Source organism: Orycteropus afer, unplaced genomic scaffold (genome assembly GCF_000298275.1).
Source record: "Orycteropus afer afer isolate SDZICR_OR568_19922 unplaced genomic scaffold, OryAfe1.0 scaffold00014, whole genome shotgun sequence".
In the NCBI taxonomy this organism is placed as follows: domain Eukaryota; kingdom Metazoa; phylum Chordata; class Mammalia; order Tubulidentata; family Orycteropodidae; genus Orycteropus; species Orycteropus afer.
This window is the reverse complement of record NW_006921601.1, coordinates 14,799,839-14,822,338: the sequence shown is the minus strand read 5'-3', so window position 1 is coordinate 14,822,338 and position 22,500 is coordinate 14,799,839. Positions and strand designations below refer to the sequence as shown.

At 37.9% G+C, this 22,500-nt stretch overlaps 1 protein-coding gene across 1 annotated transcript in view; it reads left to right on the top strand.

Moving 5' to 3' along the window:
• Window positions 1-22,500, top strand: part of SOX6 (SRY-box transcription factor 6) — a 544,947-nt gene that overhangs the window by 207,346 nt on the left and 315,101 nt on the right. The window contains exons 4-5 of the mRNA XM_007956810.1: window positions 5,584-5,756; window positions 8,851-8,919. Of these exons, the coding sequence (XP_007955001.1) occupies window positions 5,584-5,756; window positions 8,851-8,919 (242 nt within the window). The remainder of the gene's footprint in view (window positions 1-5,583; window positions 5,757-8,850; window positions 8,920-22,500) is intronic.

Here is a 22,500-nt window from a genome sequence, read left to right as displayed (position 1 = left end):
CTAGATACACTTTATAGGAGAGAGTGTCAGAAGCACACTGTGTGATATTGGATAAAAGCAGGCACGCTTCCTTGTAGAGAGGCTGTGTGCAGAAGCTTTTTTGCTGGCTCCCTTTTCTGTAGTTTATGAAACTACCACTGTTTTTGTTTGGGAGGCATAAGAGGCTATTTTCTGGCAGTGCAGTTTCAAGAATCGTTTTAAGGTAGCTTGAAAGATGGGAAACAGATGAGGTTAAGCAGCTACTGATGACTTCTGCTGGGCTGGGTTGTTGTTGTTGTTATGTGCCGTCGAGTCAAACCTGACTCATAGCGACCCCTCCTTGGGTTTCCGAGGCAGTATCACTACGGAAGTAGGATTGCCCAACCTTCCTTCCAAGGAGTGGCTGGTGGGTTTGAACCGCCAGCCGTCTGGTTAGCAGGCAAGTGTCTTAGCCACTATGCTACCAGAGGTAGGTCCTTAGAATCTAATCTACTTTTTCTCCATGTTGATTTTATCAAACCTCAAAATACATTTTAAGACAAGATTTTCAACATAGAGTTAAGTTATCTCCTAAGAACATTCTATATGGTCTTTTATTTTCCTTAACATAACCTGACCATATTTTGTTCACCTCACCGTGTCCATAGATTGTATACTCTTTTAGCAAGTTTAGCAGCGGTAGTTCCTTTGCCATGGCAAAGTTTCATGTTTAATTCAGCTGGTTGTGTCTGTTGGGGTGTGTGTGTGTGTGTGTGTGTGTGTGTGTGTTTCCATGAAATAGCTTGTATTTGAATGGTGGTTGGTCACTGTGATTCAGACTTGGGGTTATTTTAATCACAACAGCATAAGTACTAGCTATTAATTAAAACAAAAATCCAGAACTACAAGTTTTAAATGCCTGGCTTTAAACTAGTATGTCTGAACAAATACAATGGGTACAGAACAGAAGAATGATCATACACTCACCCAAATTAGTCCACACATCTAGAGAATGTAAGCTATTTCTTGGTATGAATTAATGTCTTTTTAATTTGACCGCTAACAGGCTACATGGCTTTATATATAATTTATCCATTCAGGAGAATTTTAGATTTGTTATACTACTCATTTCATTTCTAGCCTCACTTATTATGCCACTCATATGTCTCCAAAATATATATGTGCTCCTCAAGCTTAAGGGAAAGATAGTGATAGCCTATATAAGTGCCTAAATCCTTAATTTAAAAATATTGATCTCTGGATTGTTTTCTTCTTAAGCATGTATCTTTTCAGTCTTATGAAAAAAAGATATTATTGAATGTCTACAATTAAGCAATTTCAATATCATGATATTTTTTTTAAAAATCACTGAAATTATTTTATAAATCAAGATATTCTTATACATATCTATTAGCATTGGATACAAAATGCATTTCTACATTTCTTAAATTCACCTTGAGCAGAAGAGGCTAAGAAGTCATTTTTGTGTTATCCACAACTTCTCTGATTCCTATGCAAGAGAAAGAGGGAATAAATAGAATACTATTGAAAAGACTTTATTTAGCTTAAGAGAAGCTGGACTACATGAAGAAGAACATGGCATCAGGATTGGAGGAAGTATCATTTAACAACCTGTGATACGCTGATGACACAACCTTGCTTGCTGAAAGTGAGGATGACTTGAAGTACTTACTGATGAAGACTGAAGAATACAGTCTGCAGTATGAATTACATCTCAATATAAAGGAAACAAAAATCCTCACAACTGGACCTATAAGCAGCATTACGATAAATTGAGAAAAGATTTAAATCGTCAAAGACTTCACATTGCTTGGTTCTACAGTCGATGCCAATGGACGCTACAGTCAGGACATCAGATGACGTATTGTTGTTGTTGTTATGTGCCGTTGAGTCAGACCTGACTCACAGTGACCCCTCCCTGGGTTTCTGAGGCAGCGTCACTATGAAAGTAAATTGCCCATCTTCCTTCTGAGGAGTGGCTGAATGGTTTGGATTGGCTACAAAGGAACCCTTTCAAGTGCTGAAGAGCAAAGATGCCTCCTTGAGGACTAAGGTGCATCTGACACAAGCCATGATATTTTCAGTCACCTCAAATGCATGTGAGAGTTGGACAATGAATAAGGAAGACCAAAGAAGAGTTGATGCTTTTGAGCTGTGGTGTTGGCAAAGAATTCTGAAAGTACCATGGACTGATAAAAGAACTAACAGGTCTGTCCTGGAGGAGGTGCAGCCAGAATGCTCCTTGGAGGCTAGAATGGCCAGACTTTGTCTCACTACTTTGGTCATGTTGTCAGAAAGCACCATTTCCTGGAGAAGGATGTCATGCTTGGTAAGGTGGGGGGTCAATGAAAGAGGGGAAGGTCCTCGATGAGGTGGATTGACACGGTGGCAGTGATGATGGGCTCAAGTGTAGCAAGAATTGTGGAGCTGGCTCAGGACTGGGCAGTGTTTCATTCCGCTATGAGTTGGAAATGACTCGATGGCACTTAACAACAACAGGAGAAGAGACAATTTTTTAGTCTTTGCTGGAATAACTAAATACCAGATCCAATTCTTGTATTGGTCCTTGCCTCAAATTCCCTGTGAATGGTTTTCATTATTAACTTTCCCAGTATTCAATAAGCCTTGTCTTAACTCACTTCCTATAAATAGGTATAACAAGAATATTACACATATTTCAGAATATTGCACAAAACATATGTAATCAAATGTACATTTATCCAGTACATCTATTCTCTTAACCTTCCAAGTCATTCTCCACAGTACAGCCAGAATAATTACATCATTCCTTTGCTTAAAACACTTTAGTGGTTTTGATTTATTCTTAAAGATGAAGATCATCAAACATGTCTATAGGGGAATGAATGGTATGACCTTTTCCCACCTGTCTAGCCTCATCTGGCAGTATATTCCACTTATTTTCCTTCATCAAGTTTCATTGCCTTCTTAGAACACACTCCAAACCCACCCTACCACAGGGCCTTTGCACATGCTTTTTCCTCCTTCTGGGAGACATTTTGGCTACCCCTAACCTGGTAGCATAGTGCCTAAGGCATTTGACTGCTAACCAGAAGGCTGGCAGTTCAAACCCACTAGCCACTCCTTGGAAGAAAGATTGGGCAATCTACCACAGAGATACCACCTTGGAAATCCAATGAGAGGTCACTATGAGTTGGAAATGACTTGGCAGCAGTGAGTTTTTTGGTTTTAACTCTTTGCCTAGTTAACTCCTATCCATTTGTCTGTTAATTTTTCACTTTTTCAAGGATACCTCTCCAGACCTTGGCTCCCCCAAATGTAATTAAACATTCCTCAAAATATTTGTCTTGTTTGTAGTTCTTATCAGTTGTACTTTACATTTATATATGTGACAACTTGATTAATGTGTCCCCTGCCACTTTGGTCTATGAAATGCATGAGAGTAGGGAATTGTGTCTGCTTTTACTTGCCATTATATCATTAGGTCTTATTATAAAACCACTGCCAGTCAAGTCATTCCAGTACATAGCAACCCTTTAGGGCAAAGTAGAACTGCCCCATAGGGTTTCCAAGACTGTAAATTTTTATGGAAGCAGACTGCCTCATCTTTCTCCTGTAGCACAGCTGGTGGGTTCAAACTCTGTTTTTATGTTCAGCTGCCAAGTCCTTTAACCACTGCACTACCAGAGCTCCTTAGCTCTCTGATGTGCAGTGGTTAAGTAATGAAGCTGCTAACTGAAAGGTTATTGGTTTGAACTCAACTAGCGGCTCTGCAGGAGAAAGACCTGGCCATTTGCTCCTGTAAAGATTACAGCCTAGAAACTGTAAGGGGAAGTTATGCTCTGTCACATGGGGTCATATGAGTCAAAAATTGATTCAATGGCCTCCAACAACAGTAACAATATTATTGTCACCCCAGAAATAGTTATTGAGTTAAGAATGAGTGAAATAAGTAAATAAATAAATTTCATATTTTTCTTGTGTTGTATCTTCTCATTCCTGAAATATTGACATGTATATTAGTTGAGCCTTTCCTGGTTTTGAAAAATTTTATGATCCCTCTCAGGGACCTGCTTTTGTGTTCTCTACTCCATTTCTAGGTTGACAAGTTCTTTTACCTAGCTGAAATTCCTATTGCTGAAATTAAAACCTATTTTCTATTAATAAATTCTGGTATCTAGAAAGAATGGTTAGTTGCTATCCTTCACACAGTATTTGTTCCATTATCAGTAGAATACATTTTTATAACATTATTTTACTAAATTTCTTTTCTAATTGTAATTTTAGGCCAGCATCAGCTCAGTGAGTCTTTAAGAAATATTGATAGCTTTTTTGTTGTTGTTGTTCTGTTTTTTAAACCCGAATTGATAGTACAATTCTCAATGATATAGTTTCTCTGCTGACATTAGTTTTAACTTGTGGCAATCATACTGGCAAGTCTCCTCTGATGTCTTCTTTTCTTCATGGGGCTACTCAAAAAAGAGGGTCACTCCTAATTAAAGTATTTTTAGTTTCTCGTATTGGCCTGGTGCTTTCTCATCAGGATTCAGTGGCTTTTTTGTTTGTTTGTTTGTTTGTTGTTGTCACATATAGGATGTTGGAAGTTTCCCCTTTCGCACACACAAAAATCAGTAATTTTTGTCCACTTTGACAGCTGGTGGCATCTTCTGAAAAGCTTTCAAATCATAGATCATTTCTTCATATTGAAACCTGTGTGGCTCAAATACAGTGGGTTGGATTTCTTATCTTATGCTACAGCCAAACGCTCTAATTTAGATTCACAAAAGGATTCTACGCCCTTTACTTAGGAGAGCTGTGCAATTTGCCCATAAAAAAGACAGTTCAGCACCATTAGGGCACACCATAAGTGTTCAGCAGCATCATGTTTATTAAACAGCATAACCTTCAACCCTGTGAAAGATGACAAATGAGAAAGGGGTGAAGGAGCCCCTGAAGCAACACTGTTGCCTATAAGGATGAATTTGGGAACTTTAGCATGAGCTCTACATGGGGGCGGGGGGAGAGAACCTAAATACCCAGATTCAATCATTTCTTTCCTGAGCAAGTTTTCATTCTCTCTCTAGAATTTGTTCCATGCACAAGAGTTTGACCACCCTCTTCTGTGCTTCAAAGATAGATATTTGCAAAACAGAATAATTTTGTTACAGCAATACCAAAAACTTCCTTAAGTAACATTTATTAAGCACCTACTAAGTATTGGACACTGTGTTGTCACTGAAAATAGGAGTAATCAGAATATTAATACGTAGCTTTATAATCTTTGACACTATCAGATTTTATTTGGAGGAAGAGAGAGTGGTGAAAGAGAATGGGATAATTTTATTTTTGTTTGTTTTGTTTTTGTATTTTTGCAAGGACAAGAGGCAAGAGTAAGTGAGAATTTTACTGGTGACAATACTTGTTCTTGGCAGGGACAGTGAATGAATTGTCCCAGCATTCACTCTGCCACTGTCACTACTCTGTGGTGTTCCTGCCCTCTTAATGGTCTCTCTTCTCAGGTCTTTAAGTGTCTTAGAGTTGGCTCTTTCTAACTTCTCCCTCTCTTTCTTCAGTTCATTCAGACTTTCCTCAAACTTGTGAGATATCTTCTCGCTTCCATTTTAGGTACACCCGAGAGCCTGGCAGAAAAAGAACGGCAGCTCTCCACCATGATTACCCAGCTGATCAGTTTACGGGAGCAGCTCCTGGCAGCTCACGATGAACAGAAAAAACTGGCAGCCTCACAAATTGAGAAACAACGGCAGCAAATGGACCTTGCTCGCCAACAGCAAGAACAGGTGAGCCCTGCAAACGGAGCTTCAAACTGGAGATGTGGGATGTGCCAAGCTCAGCGAGTAATCACATTGATTGGCTTATTTGTCATAAGCTTTCCTGAGGGGAGTGGGGGGTAGAGGAAAGAAAGAAGTCTTTGGGAAATCTAAGCTTCGCAAGAATACTGAGGAGATGTGTAGAGGACAAGGAAAAGCATCCTAACAACCAACATTTCTGAATGATACATTGTTTCAGAACACCTGGATTTGATTAATTACTCAGGAATACTCCTTCACATCCGCATCACATGTGATGCCAGGGTCGTTTCTTCATGAGTAAATCATTTCTTCCTGGTCCTTACTTTCCTCATCCAGGAAAAGAGAAAGGTCCCATGGGCTTTACATTGCTCATCTAGAAAACTTTGGAAGATCTTTTAGCTCTCTGCCTTAATGAATTTTTTTTCTGACTTTGGAAGCTAGGGTGACCATACATCTCAGGTTTTCCAGAATAGCTCTGGTTTATGCCTATTTTCCAGGGTAATTATTAATTTCCTTCCTTCCACTTGAAAAAAGTTGCCCTGGTATAGATGATAAATTATATGGCCACTCTATTTATAGCATAGGTAAATCATTGAGAACAAATTGGCACATGTTTCCTATAAGAATTTGACTTAATTGACTTAGAAGTGAGAAAGAAGAATAGCAAAGTTTAAATATATATCTTTTAAAAATAAATCACTTTCCCAAATGTCCTTCTTGTCTCATAAGAGTACATTAATCTAACAACAATGATCCTATAGAGTAATCCCTGATGCTTTAGATCAGACAGACCCAAATTAATGTGCAGTTTTTAGGAATCTGACATTATTACTGGAATTATCTTTTCAGTTAAATGTATTTTATAGGGGTATATAGAGCAATATATGCTCTGTTGATTTTAATGAGTTGTGACGTCTGGTATTTTATATGCTTGAATATTTGCCCACATGTAGGAATATGGACTCAGCCCCTAATGGAAAATAACATAAAAGAACACTGTAAAAAATCAGAAGTTAGAATGTCATTTAGCCATCTAGAGATGACACAGTAATTAACTATTGACACTTGTGAATAAGCTAGCACAAATTAATCTTGACACATTTGCAGACGAGTGATATCTTACAGTGAACACTTTGTAATTATATTTCAAAATGAAAATTAAATGACACTTAAAACTAGGTTGTCATGCTCAATGAAGCAAGCATGTAGCTCAACCGATTGGCAAATAAAATTCAGAATTTGAGCCACATGGTGCTTATGTACCATACTTCACTGTGTCAAACCCACACGTCTAGAGTGGATGATAGTAATTGCACTATGGTGCTTTGATGCATTTCTATGCAGCACTTTATCATTTAGGAGGGACCATCAATATTAGATGCCTAGTGGTGTTTCACTGGTCCACTAAGAGGAAATAAACATTCAGAGGAGCCAGTATCCATACCTAGAGCTGCAGAGTGAGTTGTCCATTTCTGATTTGAAAGGTGACTAGCAGAGTGGGCATTCTTACCTGAATAAATACTGATCTATTTTGACTATTAAGTATTGGAAAGGAATAGTAGGAATAGTGCCATTTCTCAAACTATGACCTATGGTAATGGCAGTTTTATCATGGTCTCCAGTATGAGCCAGTCACCACCCGAAAACTATAAAGCAACAAATGGGAGCAGACCATCTTGCTGGCATATTATGCCAAATAAAATGTATTTTGGATGGTTCCTCTCCTCTGGACTCAAACATTAAAAAGACTCAAGAAGTATGGTTAGGGGCTGAATCACAGTTATTTTTACTTTTAATATTGCCCACTTTAGATTATTGTCTTTTGGAAATAGGAAAAAAAATAGAAAGAAAAGATCATAATTCTTGCTCACAGTGTACTACAACACCAATTCCTTCAAAGCACCCTCTGGCCCCTTTTCTTTTTGATCTCCTGCCTTACCTATCAGTGAGTGTGTTTTCACTAAGGGGAATCCCCCTGGACTTCAAGGTGCCAGCAAGGTAGCAGCTCAGCGTTTGAGGCATTGAATAAGCCTACTGCCTGGGTCACACTTTATAGTAAATACCATTATCCTGAGGAAGTTGTTTGCCATATTGTGACAGATTTAGCCTTCAATAGTGCTTGTTATGATAAGTGATTAATATTACTTTTTATAGGCCAGATGACCTGCTAAGATGTGGAATTTCGTTGTTGGGTGAAGCAAGAGAATATAAAACTTGTATGTGGATCTTATACTGTAAAAGTAATAATTTCCACTCAAATGGGAAAATGGATAAATATTGAATTATAGTTTAGTTTGTTCTTAATTGTTGTTGTTACTGTTATAGGCCATCGAGTCGGACCTGACTCATAGCGACCTCTCCTTGGGTTGCTGAGGCAGTTTTCACTATGGAAGTAGATTGCCAAACCTTCCTTCCGAGGAGTGGCTGGTGGATTTGAACCGCCAGCCTTCTGGTTAGCAGTCAAGTGCCCTAGGCACTATGCTAGCAGAGCTCATTTGTTCTTAGTAATACTTCATATATCACATACAACATTATTAACAAAAGCTTTTTTTTTTTATTTTTTGCACTTTTTAGTGTGTTTTTTGGAACTTCTTTGACACTATTTTTAAGTGTATCAGTTCTGAGAATCTTTACATCAGAAAAGGCTTCACCAAAGTAGCCCATAGCATACAGGCAAAGATGTATTTATCCTGTCTTTACTTATGTACTTTACTTTTTACATCCAAATTAAGTTCTTTAGGAAAATGTAGCCATAGTTTTCCTGTGTTTATTTCCCAAGGATCAGATTTTCAAATTCCTGTTCTTTCCAGATGACCAATACAGATATAGGTGAACTGTTTACAGATGTAATTCGAGGGGTAGTTATTACCTACAGATAAAGATTTAGGGGTAAGCAGAGAAATGGCACTTGGTTGAAAATGTTTCTTTTCTCCAACTATCTGAATCTGCCTTCCTCATTTTAGAAAAACTCTTTCACATAGAGGTACAATAAAGCATTCTTGTAATACCAGGAGAGATACCTGAGGTAATGTCAAAGGTATGGACATTTCATTTTAACTTAATGAAACTTTATTTCTGATAGATTGCAAGACAACAGCAGCAACTTTTGCAACAGCAGCACAAAATTAATCTCCTGCAGCAACAGATCCAGGTCAGTGTATTTTATTACTCTCGTCTGATTACACTTACTTTCCTCCTTGAAAATAGAATTTAAAATGCTGCCAATGCACCCCTGTCTTATAAACAGCACCAATAGGATTTGTACACAATTGTATAAATGGATAAAAGAAACATAACTAGGTAGCGATCTAAGCATTCTTATGCATAAGCAGAATAAACTTCTATCTTTCTTTCCTTCTGCTATTTGCTTAACCCAAGCCAGTGGAAACCTAGTTGTTTCCAGGGTAGCATACAGATGCTGTTTTTATTGCCCAAACCACTTTTTGCTTTGTATTTTACTATCTAATAGCATTATGGGGAGAAGCTTATTTTTATTTCGAGCTGTCTGATTGGGACAATTATGAGAAGAATTTTATAACCTAGGAAAAGGCAAGTAATAATTCATTTGTTCTTCAACAAATACTAACTACATTCCTGCTGTGAGGTGTACATTTTGCTTTGTGCTGAGGGCACTATAAAGATTAATGGATAGTAGTCTGTCTTCAAGAAACTTACAGTCTAAGATAGGAAGAAAAACATTTTAATGAATAATTTACCACAATTTAGAGCCACTTTCTTGTGGTCAGGTAGCAAAATATAGATCACAATTACAGTGATCTGGGAAGGGAAGGCAGTGATGTGATTTCTGTCATTTTTTAAAGATACTTGTTAGTTATGTCAACTAACAGCTATTTAGATAGGTAAGGTAAGTTTCCATTTTGGAATGGGAACACGGGTGTGTGATTTCTAGAAAGCTGCAGAGCAAGTAACTGGTTGTCTGGTGATGAAGTCCTCAGCAATACTGCTCCCAGAGTTATATGCACCCCATTAGAGATGCTTATTTCCCTTAGTTACTGTGGATGTTTTCTAACCTGCTCGTATCTCTGATTCAATCTAGTTTGGCTGGCATATTCTGAAGTGTATTATTCCTTTCTTGAGGTTAATATCAGATTCTCCTATATTTGTTTAAGTCAGTAATACAAAGTCATAGCTTATTCTGATCTTCTATCTCATTGATGAAAACTAGTGATTTCAGCTTAAATTCTTGCTTCCTATGGTAACCATACATACTGTTCCAGGTAGTAGTCACTACCTTTTAAATACTTACCAAGTTGGTGCCTGAAGAAGTTAGTGTACCTAATTTGGTATTTTGTCCAGCTGTTTCTTCACTAGGAGGTTTTCACTTGTGTTTTATTGGTTCTGATTCTATATTCTGTACCAAGTCTGTGTGTCTCAAAAGAAAAGTCCAAATAACAAGAGATAGAATGTTTCTGACATTTTTGATGGTCAGCCCTCACAATTAAGTCTTGGAATAATTACTCATCCGGATATCTCTTAAATGATTCATGCTGAGATCTTTAATTAAGTAACTGTCCAGGTCTTCTCTTGCTCTGCCCTCATTAGAATTTTCAGTGGTCCTCCTACTGGTAAGGTCAAAATGGTTAGCCTACGGTATCTTACATTTTTCTTTAGATCTCCCTTTAAGAACTTAGTTATTGTTGTGATAGCGACCCCTCCTTGGGTTTCTGAGGTGGTATCAGTACGGAAGTAGATTGCCCAACCTTTCTTCCCAGGAGTGGCTGGTGGGTTTGAACCACCAGCCTTCTGGTTAGCAGTCAAATGCCTTAGGCACTGTGCCACCAGAGCTCCTTGTTAGAACTTGTTGGTGTTGTTGTTATGTGCCATGGAGTCGGACCCAACTCATAGCGACCTCTCCTTGGGTTTCTGAAGCAGTATCACTACAGAAGTAGATTGCCCAACCTTCCTTCCGAGGAGTGGCTGGTAGGTTTGAACCTCCAGCCTCCTAGTTAGCAGTCAGGTGTCTTAGGCACTATGCTACCAGAGCTCCCTGTTAGTAGGTGTTAAATAACCTAATTATTTAGTTCTGTTTCTATTATTTAGAAAGCAGAGATGGAAGGAGTTCCCTGAGATGTTTCCATGTCAGCTGCTTTTTAATAATGTTACTTACTTCATTTATTTCTAATATATTTCACTTCTTAGTCCAATGTTGTTTGTATTGACTGGCTATCTTAATTGATGATTGACTAGGGTACTGAGGAACTCAGATGAAAAACAACCAGATCAGTTTAGAGTATTTTTATGAAATATTATTAGAATTTATTGATTCTATTTGATTTTGTATTTATAACTAGAGTACATGAAATTGTAATTTTACCTTGTAGTTTTCTGTTTTCAGAAAACTGTAGAATGTGATGTTAAAATAGTACTTCAATGGATTGTTATGTCCATAAAGAGGAAAAATAGCTTGTCAAATTAAATATAAGTTTAATTGTTTATAAAATTTATGGATATTTGTCATTCTGTAATTTTAGAAAACCGAAACAAATCAGCATTTGGATTCAGCTATATAAAATATAAAATGATAGAGGGATTCAGTGTGTCAGAGTTACATTCATTGTATAAATAAAGTACTCTTTGTAACAGGAATTAATGTTTTTTAAAAAAATAACAGTAAGTAATAATCCCCATATTATAGTTTATTTTATCCTGAGCTACTGCTTTACTGTATAGCTTGTCAGTATTTATCTTATCAGAATGAGACCATTCAAATAAATTTTCAAGTATTGAAAACACTCCTAACCCAGAACATACTCATCTCTGACAACTAACAAAAACAGGTATTTGATGTTCAGATTCTTTTATTTATTTATTTAGATGGGGCATGGGTTAACTGTATTCTCAAGTATGGTTTTTGAAAAGCCATACATGTAATCAAATTTAGGAGACATAGTATTGTTGGCATAATTTTAATATATATTTTTAGCAAAATATGAAATTTAAGAGATGCCTCAAACATTTTTCTATCAAGGGCAAAGAAACTTCCTTCCATTTAAAAGTAAAACAGAAAAAAAAATCTCAAGATGATAAAAACAAAACCTAACCTCTCTTCTTAAAGCAAATGAATGCAGAGATAATCAGAGCAAGTTTGACTTTTTTTTTTTTCTTTTAAAATCTGGGTCCTAGAACATATTGACTACCATAGTCAACAAGATGAAGCCTTGGCAATTGACTATCGATCATGAATATTGAGTGGTTACATTCAGAATTGTTCTTTACTTCTGTTTCAGAATACTGACTTCTGAATTAGTGCTGTTTTTTGGGGGGATTGCAAAAACGGCAAGGAGGCCACATGTTCTGACCTCCTCTAATCCCACAAGAGGAAGACAGGATTACCAGCAGTAACCCAAGGCCTGTTACCGCAAGGCCAGACATGCTGCCTCCCTCCAGCCCTTTCACCAACCGCTCCTCCCAAAGCACCCACCACCTCTCTCCTGGGTTCGATAATTCGCTGCAGTGGCCACACAGAACTCACAGATTATGGGGTTTATTAGGGAAGCACCACAGGCTACAATTCAAGTTCAGGGAAAATGCTCACACTCTCTCTCCCAGCCCACTGTCTCTCAGCCACAGTCTCTTTCCCAGCAGTGCTGGTCCCTTGGTGTCTCACTCAGAAATGCATGTCTCTTGCATCTCTTTCCCAGCAATGCGTGTCTCAGGAACCCGTGTCTCTTTCAGCAGCACGTCTTCCTCAACCAGCAGTCAGAGAGAGTTCTGCCTCCAGGAGGCCTCCTTTTGAGCCCCGGCAGGGTGGTCAAACTAGCTAATCACAGCATCAGAACTCTAAGCACCTGAGAGAGAGTGGGAACCTCCCAGAACATTGTACTGTGCCACGCCCAACAGAAATAACCCAGGTGGATAGCTTCAGCAATCAGGAGCTCCTCAGTTGCTCATAGAAAATCCCACCTTGGAGTTTACAAAGACTTATGGGTAGAAAAGCCACACTAAGTAATTTACTATATTGCAGGGATTCACAAGCTTTAATAGAAAGAAATAGAGAGAAGAGTGTAACTTCTTATAACAACCATACAAAAATATATCTGGGTCTATTACAATTAAATAAAGATATGACTGGTTTTAACAAATCAAAAAACAGGATTTTTCATTAGCGATAGGGAAGGACATAATAAAGAATTTTTTTAAAAAAATTTTTATTGTGATTTGGGTGAAAGTTTACACAGCAAATTCACTTTTCACACAGCAGCTCACATATACTTTGTCTCAAGACATTGACTGCAATTTCCCACAATGCAACAGCCCCCCTCTCACTTCCTCTCCATAGTTACCTCTTCCCTGTGTCCTTCCCTCCCATGCACTCCTACCTTCTTGTGCCTACACAGCCCTTCTATTCTCCCATAATTGATCTCTCCAAGGAGTATATCTCCCTAATGTCAATGTTCAGCTCATATGCCTGTCTTTTGTCTGACTGGAAGCCACAGAAGTGGGTTCATTTTCCAGACCTGAAGGGCAGCTATGGGTCATAGTCTCAGTGGTTCCATCAGGCTCTATCAGACCAGCAAACCTGGCCCCTTTATTCTTCATATGATTTTGAGTTTTGTTCCACATGGTTCTTCCATTCTATCCAGGATCTCCTACATAGATCCCCCTTCGAGTGGTTGACAAGTGGTAGCTGGGCACCATCTAGTTCTTCTGGTCTCATAGTTGTATAGGCTGAGGATCACATGGTGTACCAGTCACTTGAACTAATTGTTTCCATACATCTTTGGTTTTCTTCATTCTCCTTTGCTCTGGATGAGGAGAGACTCATTGCATCTAGATGGCCACTTGCAAGCTTTTAAGATCCCAGTTGCTATTTGCCAAAGTAGGATGTGGAACAATGATTTTGTGTAGTATGTTATGCCAATTAAGCTTGATGTCCCCTGTGACTGTGGTCCTTAATGCACAGTCCAACTATTTGCTCCCTCTGGGTAGCTGGCTGTGGCCAAGAAGTAACTACAACCTTGTCCCTTGTCAGCTCTACTATACATCTTGGAATTCTTACAGAACATACAGATACACTTGTAGAAACATTGTCTGCCAACCCTATACATGGTCATGGGCACACTCCCCTCTGCAGAAACATACCTAAAAGTTCAGCCTGTCCACCCATTTATCCACTCATATATCCGTGTTTGCCTTCATTGACAATGCAGTACTGTATTGCAAAAGGGTTCATCTTTGTTGTCTTTACTACCTATGCACCTCTCCATGTCTTCCTCTTCCTCAATGTCACCTTGTCAATCACTCACAGATAAAGTATTTTAAAAGTGTTCATGCTTATTTTATTTTTACTGATTAAACATATGTTCAGATGAAAATAATTTACATTATATATTTCTTCCTTGAATATAATTTTAACATAATTTGCCTTGGTAATTCTCAACTAAACTTTTAAAGATACAGTTCTAAGACCATGTAAGCTATGTTTAAAAAGTAAGAGGAATGATTTTATGAACCAGAGTTTTTATATTTTTGCTGAGTCAGTTTTTGCAATTTTAAAAATCAAAATAATAATTTTAAATGATTATTAAAATGCTTTCATATTAACAGATATTTTAGGAGGTTGTTTGCTTAGTTAGTTCAAATCCCTGTTTGTGCTTTGAAGAAAATAATGATTCTTCTAATTTATCACATATTAAGTAATTTATCCACCTTTCACATGGATCAAATAAGAAGTTAGGTTTTTTTTTTGGGGGGGGTGTATGTGTATGTATGCATGTGTGTGTGAATGTGTGTGTGTTCATATATATATATAGAGAGAGAGAGAGAGAGAGAGAGAAAGAGAGAGAGAGCGCTGGTGGCATAGTGCCTAAGGCATTTGACTGCTAACCAGTCAAATTCTTTTATCTTCGGAAGGAAGGTTGGGCAATCTACTTCCATAGTGACATTGCCCTGGAGACCCAAGGAGGGGTTGCTATGACTTGGATCTGACTCAATGGCAGTGAGTTTGGTTTTATTGGTGTGTGTGTGTGTGTGTGTGTGTATCCCCCAGACAGAAATGACACAATTTGTATCCATCCTATGGAAAGTATAAAACTGATAAAGTATGAAATATAGGTCCTTGAAAATTAGAAATTATGTTGTAATTCCAAAGACAGTTTCTTCAGTAGTTTCATCCTTCTTTTCTCACCCATCGTACTGTAGTATCCAAGCCAATCTTTTGAATAATATTGTTTATGAGTTATATTGACTAGTCAACAAAATTCACTTTTAATTCATAGGAGAGTTGTAAATAGATCAAAGCATATTTACATTATTCTGATCAACTATTAAATATAAGAATATTCTAAGAAAAAAAAAACATTTATAAATCCTAATTTCTTGATTTATCCATATACTTAATCATCTAACCTTATTTGACCATGTCATGATTTTTGAATCTGGAGAAGAGAAACTTCATAGACACAATATGCTACATTCTTTGATTTCTATAGCATGTCAAGAGGAATGATGGCATTTTGTAGCTAGAACTTATCTTACTCGTTGCGAGATAATTTGGGTCATTAAAATATCTCTGTGAGAAACTTACATGTTCCTGTCATGAATGGTGTTATCCAATTATTCATGTCTCTTCAGATCCCAATTTTCAATTTTATCAAGTGATATGTATTATGTGCTTTGAAGGCAGAGTACTCACATCACTGACTGAATAATAGTTTCTTCAGGATGGACTGGATATTTGGAATTTTATTTGAGCTTTTGGCTTTCTGGCTGAGGGCCAATGATTTAGTCAATGTATCCATGTACACCTTTTTTCCATGAGACTTGAAGTTGTTAGTTTTTTTTTTTTTCTATGACTAATATACAATGCCCATTGCTCTCTCTTCATCATTTAATACATGCATCAGATGGCAAACTCTATCTGTGGAAGGCCTGAACTAAATGCTATTGCTGCTCCTTTGCAGATAGTCTTTGTCTTACCTGAAAACTTTCTCCTTCTAGTGCTCCAATATATGCTTTGATTTACTTTTTCTAAAGCAAAGTGTTTTTCTCTTCATTGAAGCTTCACTCTATTCCTCATAGTATGTGAATATATAAAAATAAACGTTTCCTGTTTTGACTATGGGAGCTCTGGTAGCGTGGTGCGTAAGGCACTGGACTGCTAACCAGAAGGCTGGCGGTTCAAACCCACCAGCAACTCATTGGAAGGAAGATGGGGCAATCAACTTCTGTAGTGATACTGCCTCGGAAACCCAAGGAGGGGTCGCTATGAGTTGGGTTGGACTCGATGGCACATAACAACAACAACAACAACAACAATTTTGACTATTGGCAGCTCTGGTGGCATAGTGCCTGAGGCACTTGACTGCTAACCAGAAGGCTAGTGGTTCAAACCCATTAGCCACTCCTCGGAAGGAAGGTTGGCAATCTACTTCCGCAGTGATACTGCCTTGGAAACCCAAAGAGGGGTCGCTATGAGTTGGATTCGACTCCACTGCGGTAAGTTTAGTTTTTTCGTTTATTTTGACTATTAATTTATTCTTGTGTGTCATTTAGTATATTTCATGTGTTTCTGTGTGTCACCTGATAGTACACCATCATATCTGTGTTCTCCTGTCCTATTTGGTAGGTGCTAATATAAGCAAGGAACCCCGGTGGTGTAGTGGTAAGGCATTCGTTTGCAAACAAGGTCAGGGGTTCAAACCTACCAGCTGCTCTACAGGAGGAAGATGAGGCACTCTACTGTGGTAAAGATTTATAGCCTTGAAAACCCAATGGGGGTCGCTATGAGTTGGAATCAACAGTATGGCAGTGGGTTTAAGGTGTTCAAGAAAGTGATTATTCTTCAACCATGAAGCAGATTAATTTGAGTTGTATTCTCACCTTTTAAGCAGGTAAACCTTGCCTTTTGTTACCTTCAATATGATTAACTACAGGCATTTTAGGTATCTGCTGAGCAGAATAAGAACTATCATTTTATGTGAAGTAGTTGTCTAAAGATCAGAAATAATTACTTTGCACATTAGCCTTTCATGGCCTGCATGCCCTGGTTAATTAATTTTTTGCTGGGATAATAATAATAGAAATATATTTAAAGATATGCTTCATCATTAAGTATCTAATTGACCTCTAATTTTAAGAGCTAGACCTTCCATTTATTGTCTTTCGGGGATGCCTAGAACAGCCAACAGAAGAATAAGGAAGTCAGGAGCAGACTTCCAGTCTTACTTAGTTCTTCTGTCTTAGGTCGTATCTCTTTGTTAATTGTATTTAGCATTGAAAAGCAGTTACAGTGGTCTTGTTTTGGCTCTAGAGAAGTCATTGTGTGTGTGTGTGTGTGTGTGTGTGTGTTATTGATCAGGAAATGAATCTCTTTCCAGCAGCCTCTGAACAGGACCAAATAAACCCATTGAAAGTAACTTGATATTTCTGTTGGCACTATACTTGTATTTGATACTCTCTTGCAATGAAATGAAGGTTATAAACAAAGCTTAGAAGTCTAGAATTAGCCCCCAGCTTCAGCAAACCCTTAAAATATTTTGTAATTCTATCTTCAATCATGAATTAGCCAGGAAAGCAGACCCTCTCTCCTCTTCCCATCTCTCTGCTGTATGCTGTTTGTAATTGCCCACAGGCAGGCTGTTGTGATCTTCTTTGGAAGTTTAAAACCAAGATAAAAATGCAAATCTAATTATTTCTTTTATGTAATCTAATTAACTTTTTAAGTAATGATAGATGCTCTATAGCCTGCTTCAAACATTTTAATAATGAAGTTTCTGGATTATAAGGAATAGGTAACACTGCTATAATTCATAGTTAGCAAGGGCCATAACAGCTAAAAATATAAATTATTGTTGTGGTTTAGAAAGTCTGCCATAATTATTTGACCCTCCTTTCTCTATCTTCCCTAATTGTGCTTATTTCTAAGATCCCATTCTTCAGCTCTCCCAAATAAATGTTATTTAAAAAAAAAAAAAAAAAAAAAGTTCAGGGACACCACAGTCTCTGCTTCTTTCTGAGATTTATGAAAGTGGGAGAATGCCTTACCTCTTCAGAGGAAGGTTGGTGCCAAACAGAGTAGGTGATAAAAGTGGCCCCAGCACATGACATTGAATAACCTTGAATCAATCCTACAAGAAAAAGTGGTTCTTTTTCTATTGTTTCTTGATCCTTCTGATTACTTTGAGAACTCAATTTAGTGTTAGTCTGACATACCATTCTAGGAGGTGCTAATCTCTGTAGGAGGGAGAGAGAAAGGAAGAAGAAAAGAGTGAAAAGGAGGAGAGAAAGAGGAATGGGGTGGGAAAAGATCTTAGTGTCAGACTTTAGAGGCAGAAGTATTTAAATAAAACTTCACTTTTCACAGTATCTATTGTCTTGGTTATCTTCTATTTATGACAATGATTTTCATTTTCTCTTTTTACTAGTGATATAAAGTTTACTTTTGAAATAAATATTTTTAAGCCAAGACAGAAAAGTCAACTTAAATAAAAGCCTTAAGGAAATATAGATGGATACTTGAATATAGCAAAAATTTTGAAGTTAGTTCTTTAATGATTTTGGGAATTTGGGGAAACCCTTAAAAGAATGCTGTACTGGAGAGGATCCAGTATTCCTCTTCTTCCTCTGCCACTCCCACAAACGTGAACTTTGGAGGCATCACCTAGAAGTCACTGTGATTCTCATTTACTAATGGGGATAGGGAAGGGAAAGAATAGCTATTCCCATTGAATAGCGATATAGTAAGTTTCTAATTATGCTATATTAGAAACAAAATAAACAGAATTAATAAATAAGCCCCCCAAACAGACTATGTTCTACAGTGATCCCTCCTTGGGTTTCCAAGGTGGTATCTCTATGGAAGCAGATTGCCCAGTCTTCCTTCCGAGGAGTGGCTGGTGGGTTTGAACTGCGCCACCAGAACTCCTAACAAACTGACTGCCATCAGATGGATTCAGACTCATAGCAACCCACATTGGGTTTATGAGGGTGTAAATCTTTATGGAAGTAGTTTGCCCCATGTGGCTGGTGGGTTTGAACCACTGACCTGGTTAGCAGACAAAGGTTTTATCAACTACACCACTGATCACCTTCCATATTCTTTTTTTTTTTTAACGCTCATTTCTTTTTGCAAAGTAATTGTGATAATAGGTAATACATGCTTTCTTTCTTTGTTTTCCAGTAGTTTTATTTGGTAAAATTAAAAGCTTATAAATACATGTAAGTATCCACTTTTTTTTTTCTTTGCTGTTTTACTGTTGTATAAAATACAAAACCTTAGGTACTACTACACTAGTCCAAATCCTTTATTTAACGTCAGGAAAATGAGACAAGGACCAGTGAAAAGACTTTTGGGAGCTCAAAAAGCTAAATATTGTCAGAGCCATGAGCTGGAATTGTTTCTTGACTCCTATCACTACAACAAAACCCACTGCCACTCCAACTATAGTGACTCTATAGGACAAAGTAGAACAACCCCATAGGGTTTCTAAGGCTATATATAAATCTTTACACAAGCAGAATGCTTAATCTTTCTCCCACAGAGCAGCTACTAGGTTCAAATCACCAGCCTTTTTGTTAGCAGTACATAACCATGTTAAAGAATGATTAAATTCTTTAACCTTTATACCACCAGAGTGCCTTTTGACTCCTAGACAAATACTATGTCCAATATTCCAGGTTGTATTTCAATTTACCCTTTTTGTAACTTCAGCAAATCCTACTGCATGCCTGCCAAAGAGGCAAGGAGACCACATCTTCTGACCTCCTCTAATGCCACAGAGGAAGACAGAATCACCATCAGTAGCCCAAGGCCTATTCCTGTGAAGCCAGACCTGCTGCCTCCCTCCAGCCCTTTCACCCATCCTGACACCAACGCTTCCTCCTGCAGCACCCACCACTTCTCTGCTGGGTTTGATAATTTGCTGCGGTGGCCACACAGAACTCACAGATTATGGGGTTTATTAGGGACACAACAGACTACAATTCAATTTCAGAAATGCACTCAGTCTCTTTCAGCCAACCATCTCACTTAGCAGCCAGCAGTCTCTCTCTCTCTCAGCAGCATGTGTCTCTCGCGTCTCTCTCACCAAGTACGTGTCTCTCAGGAGTGTGTTTCTCTCAGCAGCATGTCTTTCTCAGCCAGCAGTCAGAGAGACTACTTCTGCCTCTAGGGGGGCTGCTTTTGAGCCCGGCAGAGTAGCCAAACTAACCAATCCCCAGAACAGAATTCTATACACCTGAGAGAGAGCAAACTCCCCAGAAAATTACCTTGTGCTTCTCCCAACAGAAATACCCCAGGTGGATAACTTTAACAATCAGGAGCTACTCAGTTGCTTATGGCAAATCCCACCAAGGAGTTTACAATGCTGATGGGTAGAAAAGCCACACTATGTAATTTACTACATCACAATGCCAATTTCATGGTTTGTAAAATGCAGACAATCATACCTAACATCTAAAGTCCCCTTTATCCTTAAATAGAAACTTTGAAAATTTTTGGAAAATGGAAAATTTAGACTCAGTTTCTACCCTAGATCTACTACAACTGTGGGTATATACCAACAAGAGAGAAAAAGGAACATAATTAGAATCTTTCTGTAGTGTAGTATATGATAATCTATGGCTGAGTGACTCTTTAGTGTTTACATCAACACCTCTTAAAAAAGTTAATTATATTACTTAGGGGGATGTTTAAATTGATATGTCTCTATATTGAGGATCAGTCACCTCTAACTGATAATATCTTTTTTTTTTTTTTTTTAAATAGCTACCATTTTTAACTGGTAAGAATGAACAGAGAGTGACAGCATTCAATACTAGTGCTTTTGATCTTGGGTGCACATGCAGTCACCTGGAATCTTTTAAAAATATTTATCCCTGGGCCACATCCCCAGAAATTCTTCTTTGATTAGTATGAGGTGTTGTTCCAGTATGGAGACATTAAAAACTCTCTAGATGATTCTAGTGGGCAATCAGGATAAAGAAATACTACTCTGTACAATGTAAGCAGCTTAAATGATTAAATGTGAAGTATAAGTTATTTAGAATGACTATGTAGACTGTGGGAGCTCTGGTGGCGTAGTGCCTAAGGCATTGACTGCTAACCAGAAGGCTGGCAGTTCAAACCCACCAGCAACTCCTTGGAAAGAAGGTTGGGCAACCTACTTCCTAGTGATACTGCCTTGGAAACCTAAGGAGAGGTCACTATGAGTCAGATCCAACTCAATGGCAATTGGTTTATCTAGATTATGTGTTATGGGGAAGAGTTTAAACAGATCATTCTTGAATAGTTGAAATATACTTTTGGCTTCAGTCATGGTTATTTTATTTAATAGCTAAAAAGTCTATTAAAGATGATGTTTTAAACTATTTCAATAAATTTAGTCAGTTTTTCTAATTACTCAATTCATACTCATTTATGGGTATCCTGGCAAGACAGGACGGTGTTGATAAGAGGTGATTCATGCCTCCAGGAGAAGGTATTTGGGATAAAGATGAAGCATAGTCTTTCATAAGACAAAAATATGTAGAAAATAAGTTCTTAGATGCCATTTGACTTCTGATTAAGCAGGGTGAATTTTGACCCAGGAAATTTATTATTTTGGGGCATTGTTTTTTCTTGTATGAAAATGACTGCATTTTGACAGGTGTCAGGAATGTATGAATCTATGTATACTTTTAAACTAGCTTTTTACGTATAAGTAGAAGTTATGGAGAAGGAGATGTGCTGTTTCAGAATGTATATAATTTAAAATTTTGTGGAATCAGCACAGGTATTAGAGGCATATAAATAAGGGTTCCAATTCCAGTACTTATTAGCAGTGTCTTCTCTGTTGTTATTTACTAGCTATGAGACAAGTTACCTAGTGTCTTGGAACCTATGCTTTCTAATTCCTAAAAATTGGTTCATGATATTTCCTTATATTGTTATGAGATTAGAGATAATGTATATAAAACCCCTAATAAGAGCTCTGGTAGTGTAGTGCCTAAGGCACTTGACTGCTAACCAAAAGCCTGATGGTTCAAACCCATCAGCCACTCCTCAGAAGGAAGATGGGGCAATCTACTTCCATAGTGATACTGCCTCAGAAATCCAAGGAGGGGTCGCTATGAGTCGGGTCCGACTCGACGGCGATAAGAGCTCAGTGTATAATATCCACCCAGTATCATTTTGTAGAAATAATTTCAGAGACCCTAATAAAGAGTTGGAATTGACTCAATGACAACAGGTTTAAGTTTTCTTCTTTGGAATGGAGAGACATATAGTTGTGTGTGTTGAAACAATTGTGACAGAGATAGATACAGATATGAGATTGTATGTTCATCTTAGAAACATGTTTATACCTATATACACATGCATTTTTAGAACACCTGAATTAGGGATAATCAATATGTATGTACTATGATCGATTATTATACTATGATAATCTAGAGGAAAAGAAAGAGCAGCAGTTTTCTCTGGCTGTCAAATGAGAGTTATTTCGATTAACAGAAAGAAGAGAGTAAAGTTCATCAAGCACACAGAAAGAGTTGACTGAGAATTGGACATGTTGTTGTTGTTAAGTGCTGTCGAGTCGTTTCCGACTCATAGTGACCCCATGCACAGCAGAACGAAACACTGCCCAGTCCCGCGCCAGCCCCACAATCCCTGCTATACTTGAGCCCATCATCACAGCCACCGTGTCAATCCATCTCGTTGAAGGCCTCCCCCTCTTTCATCGACCCTCCACCCTACCAAGTATGACATCCTTCTCCAGGGAATGGTCCCTTC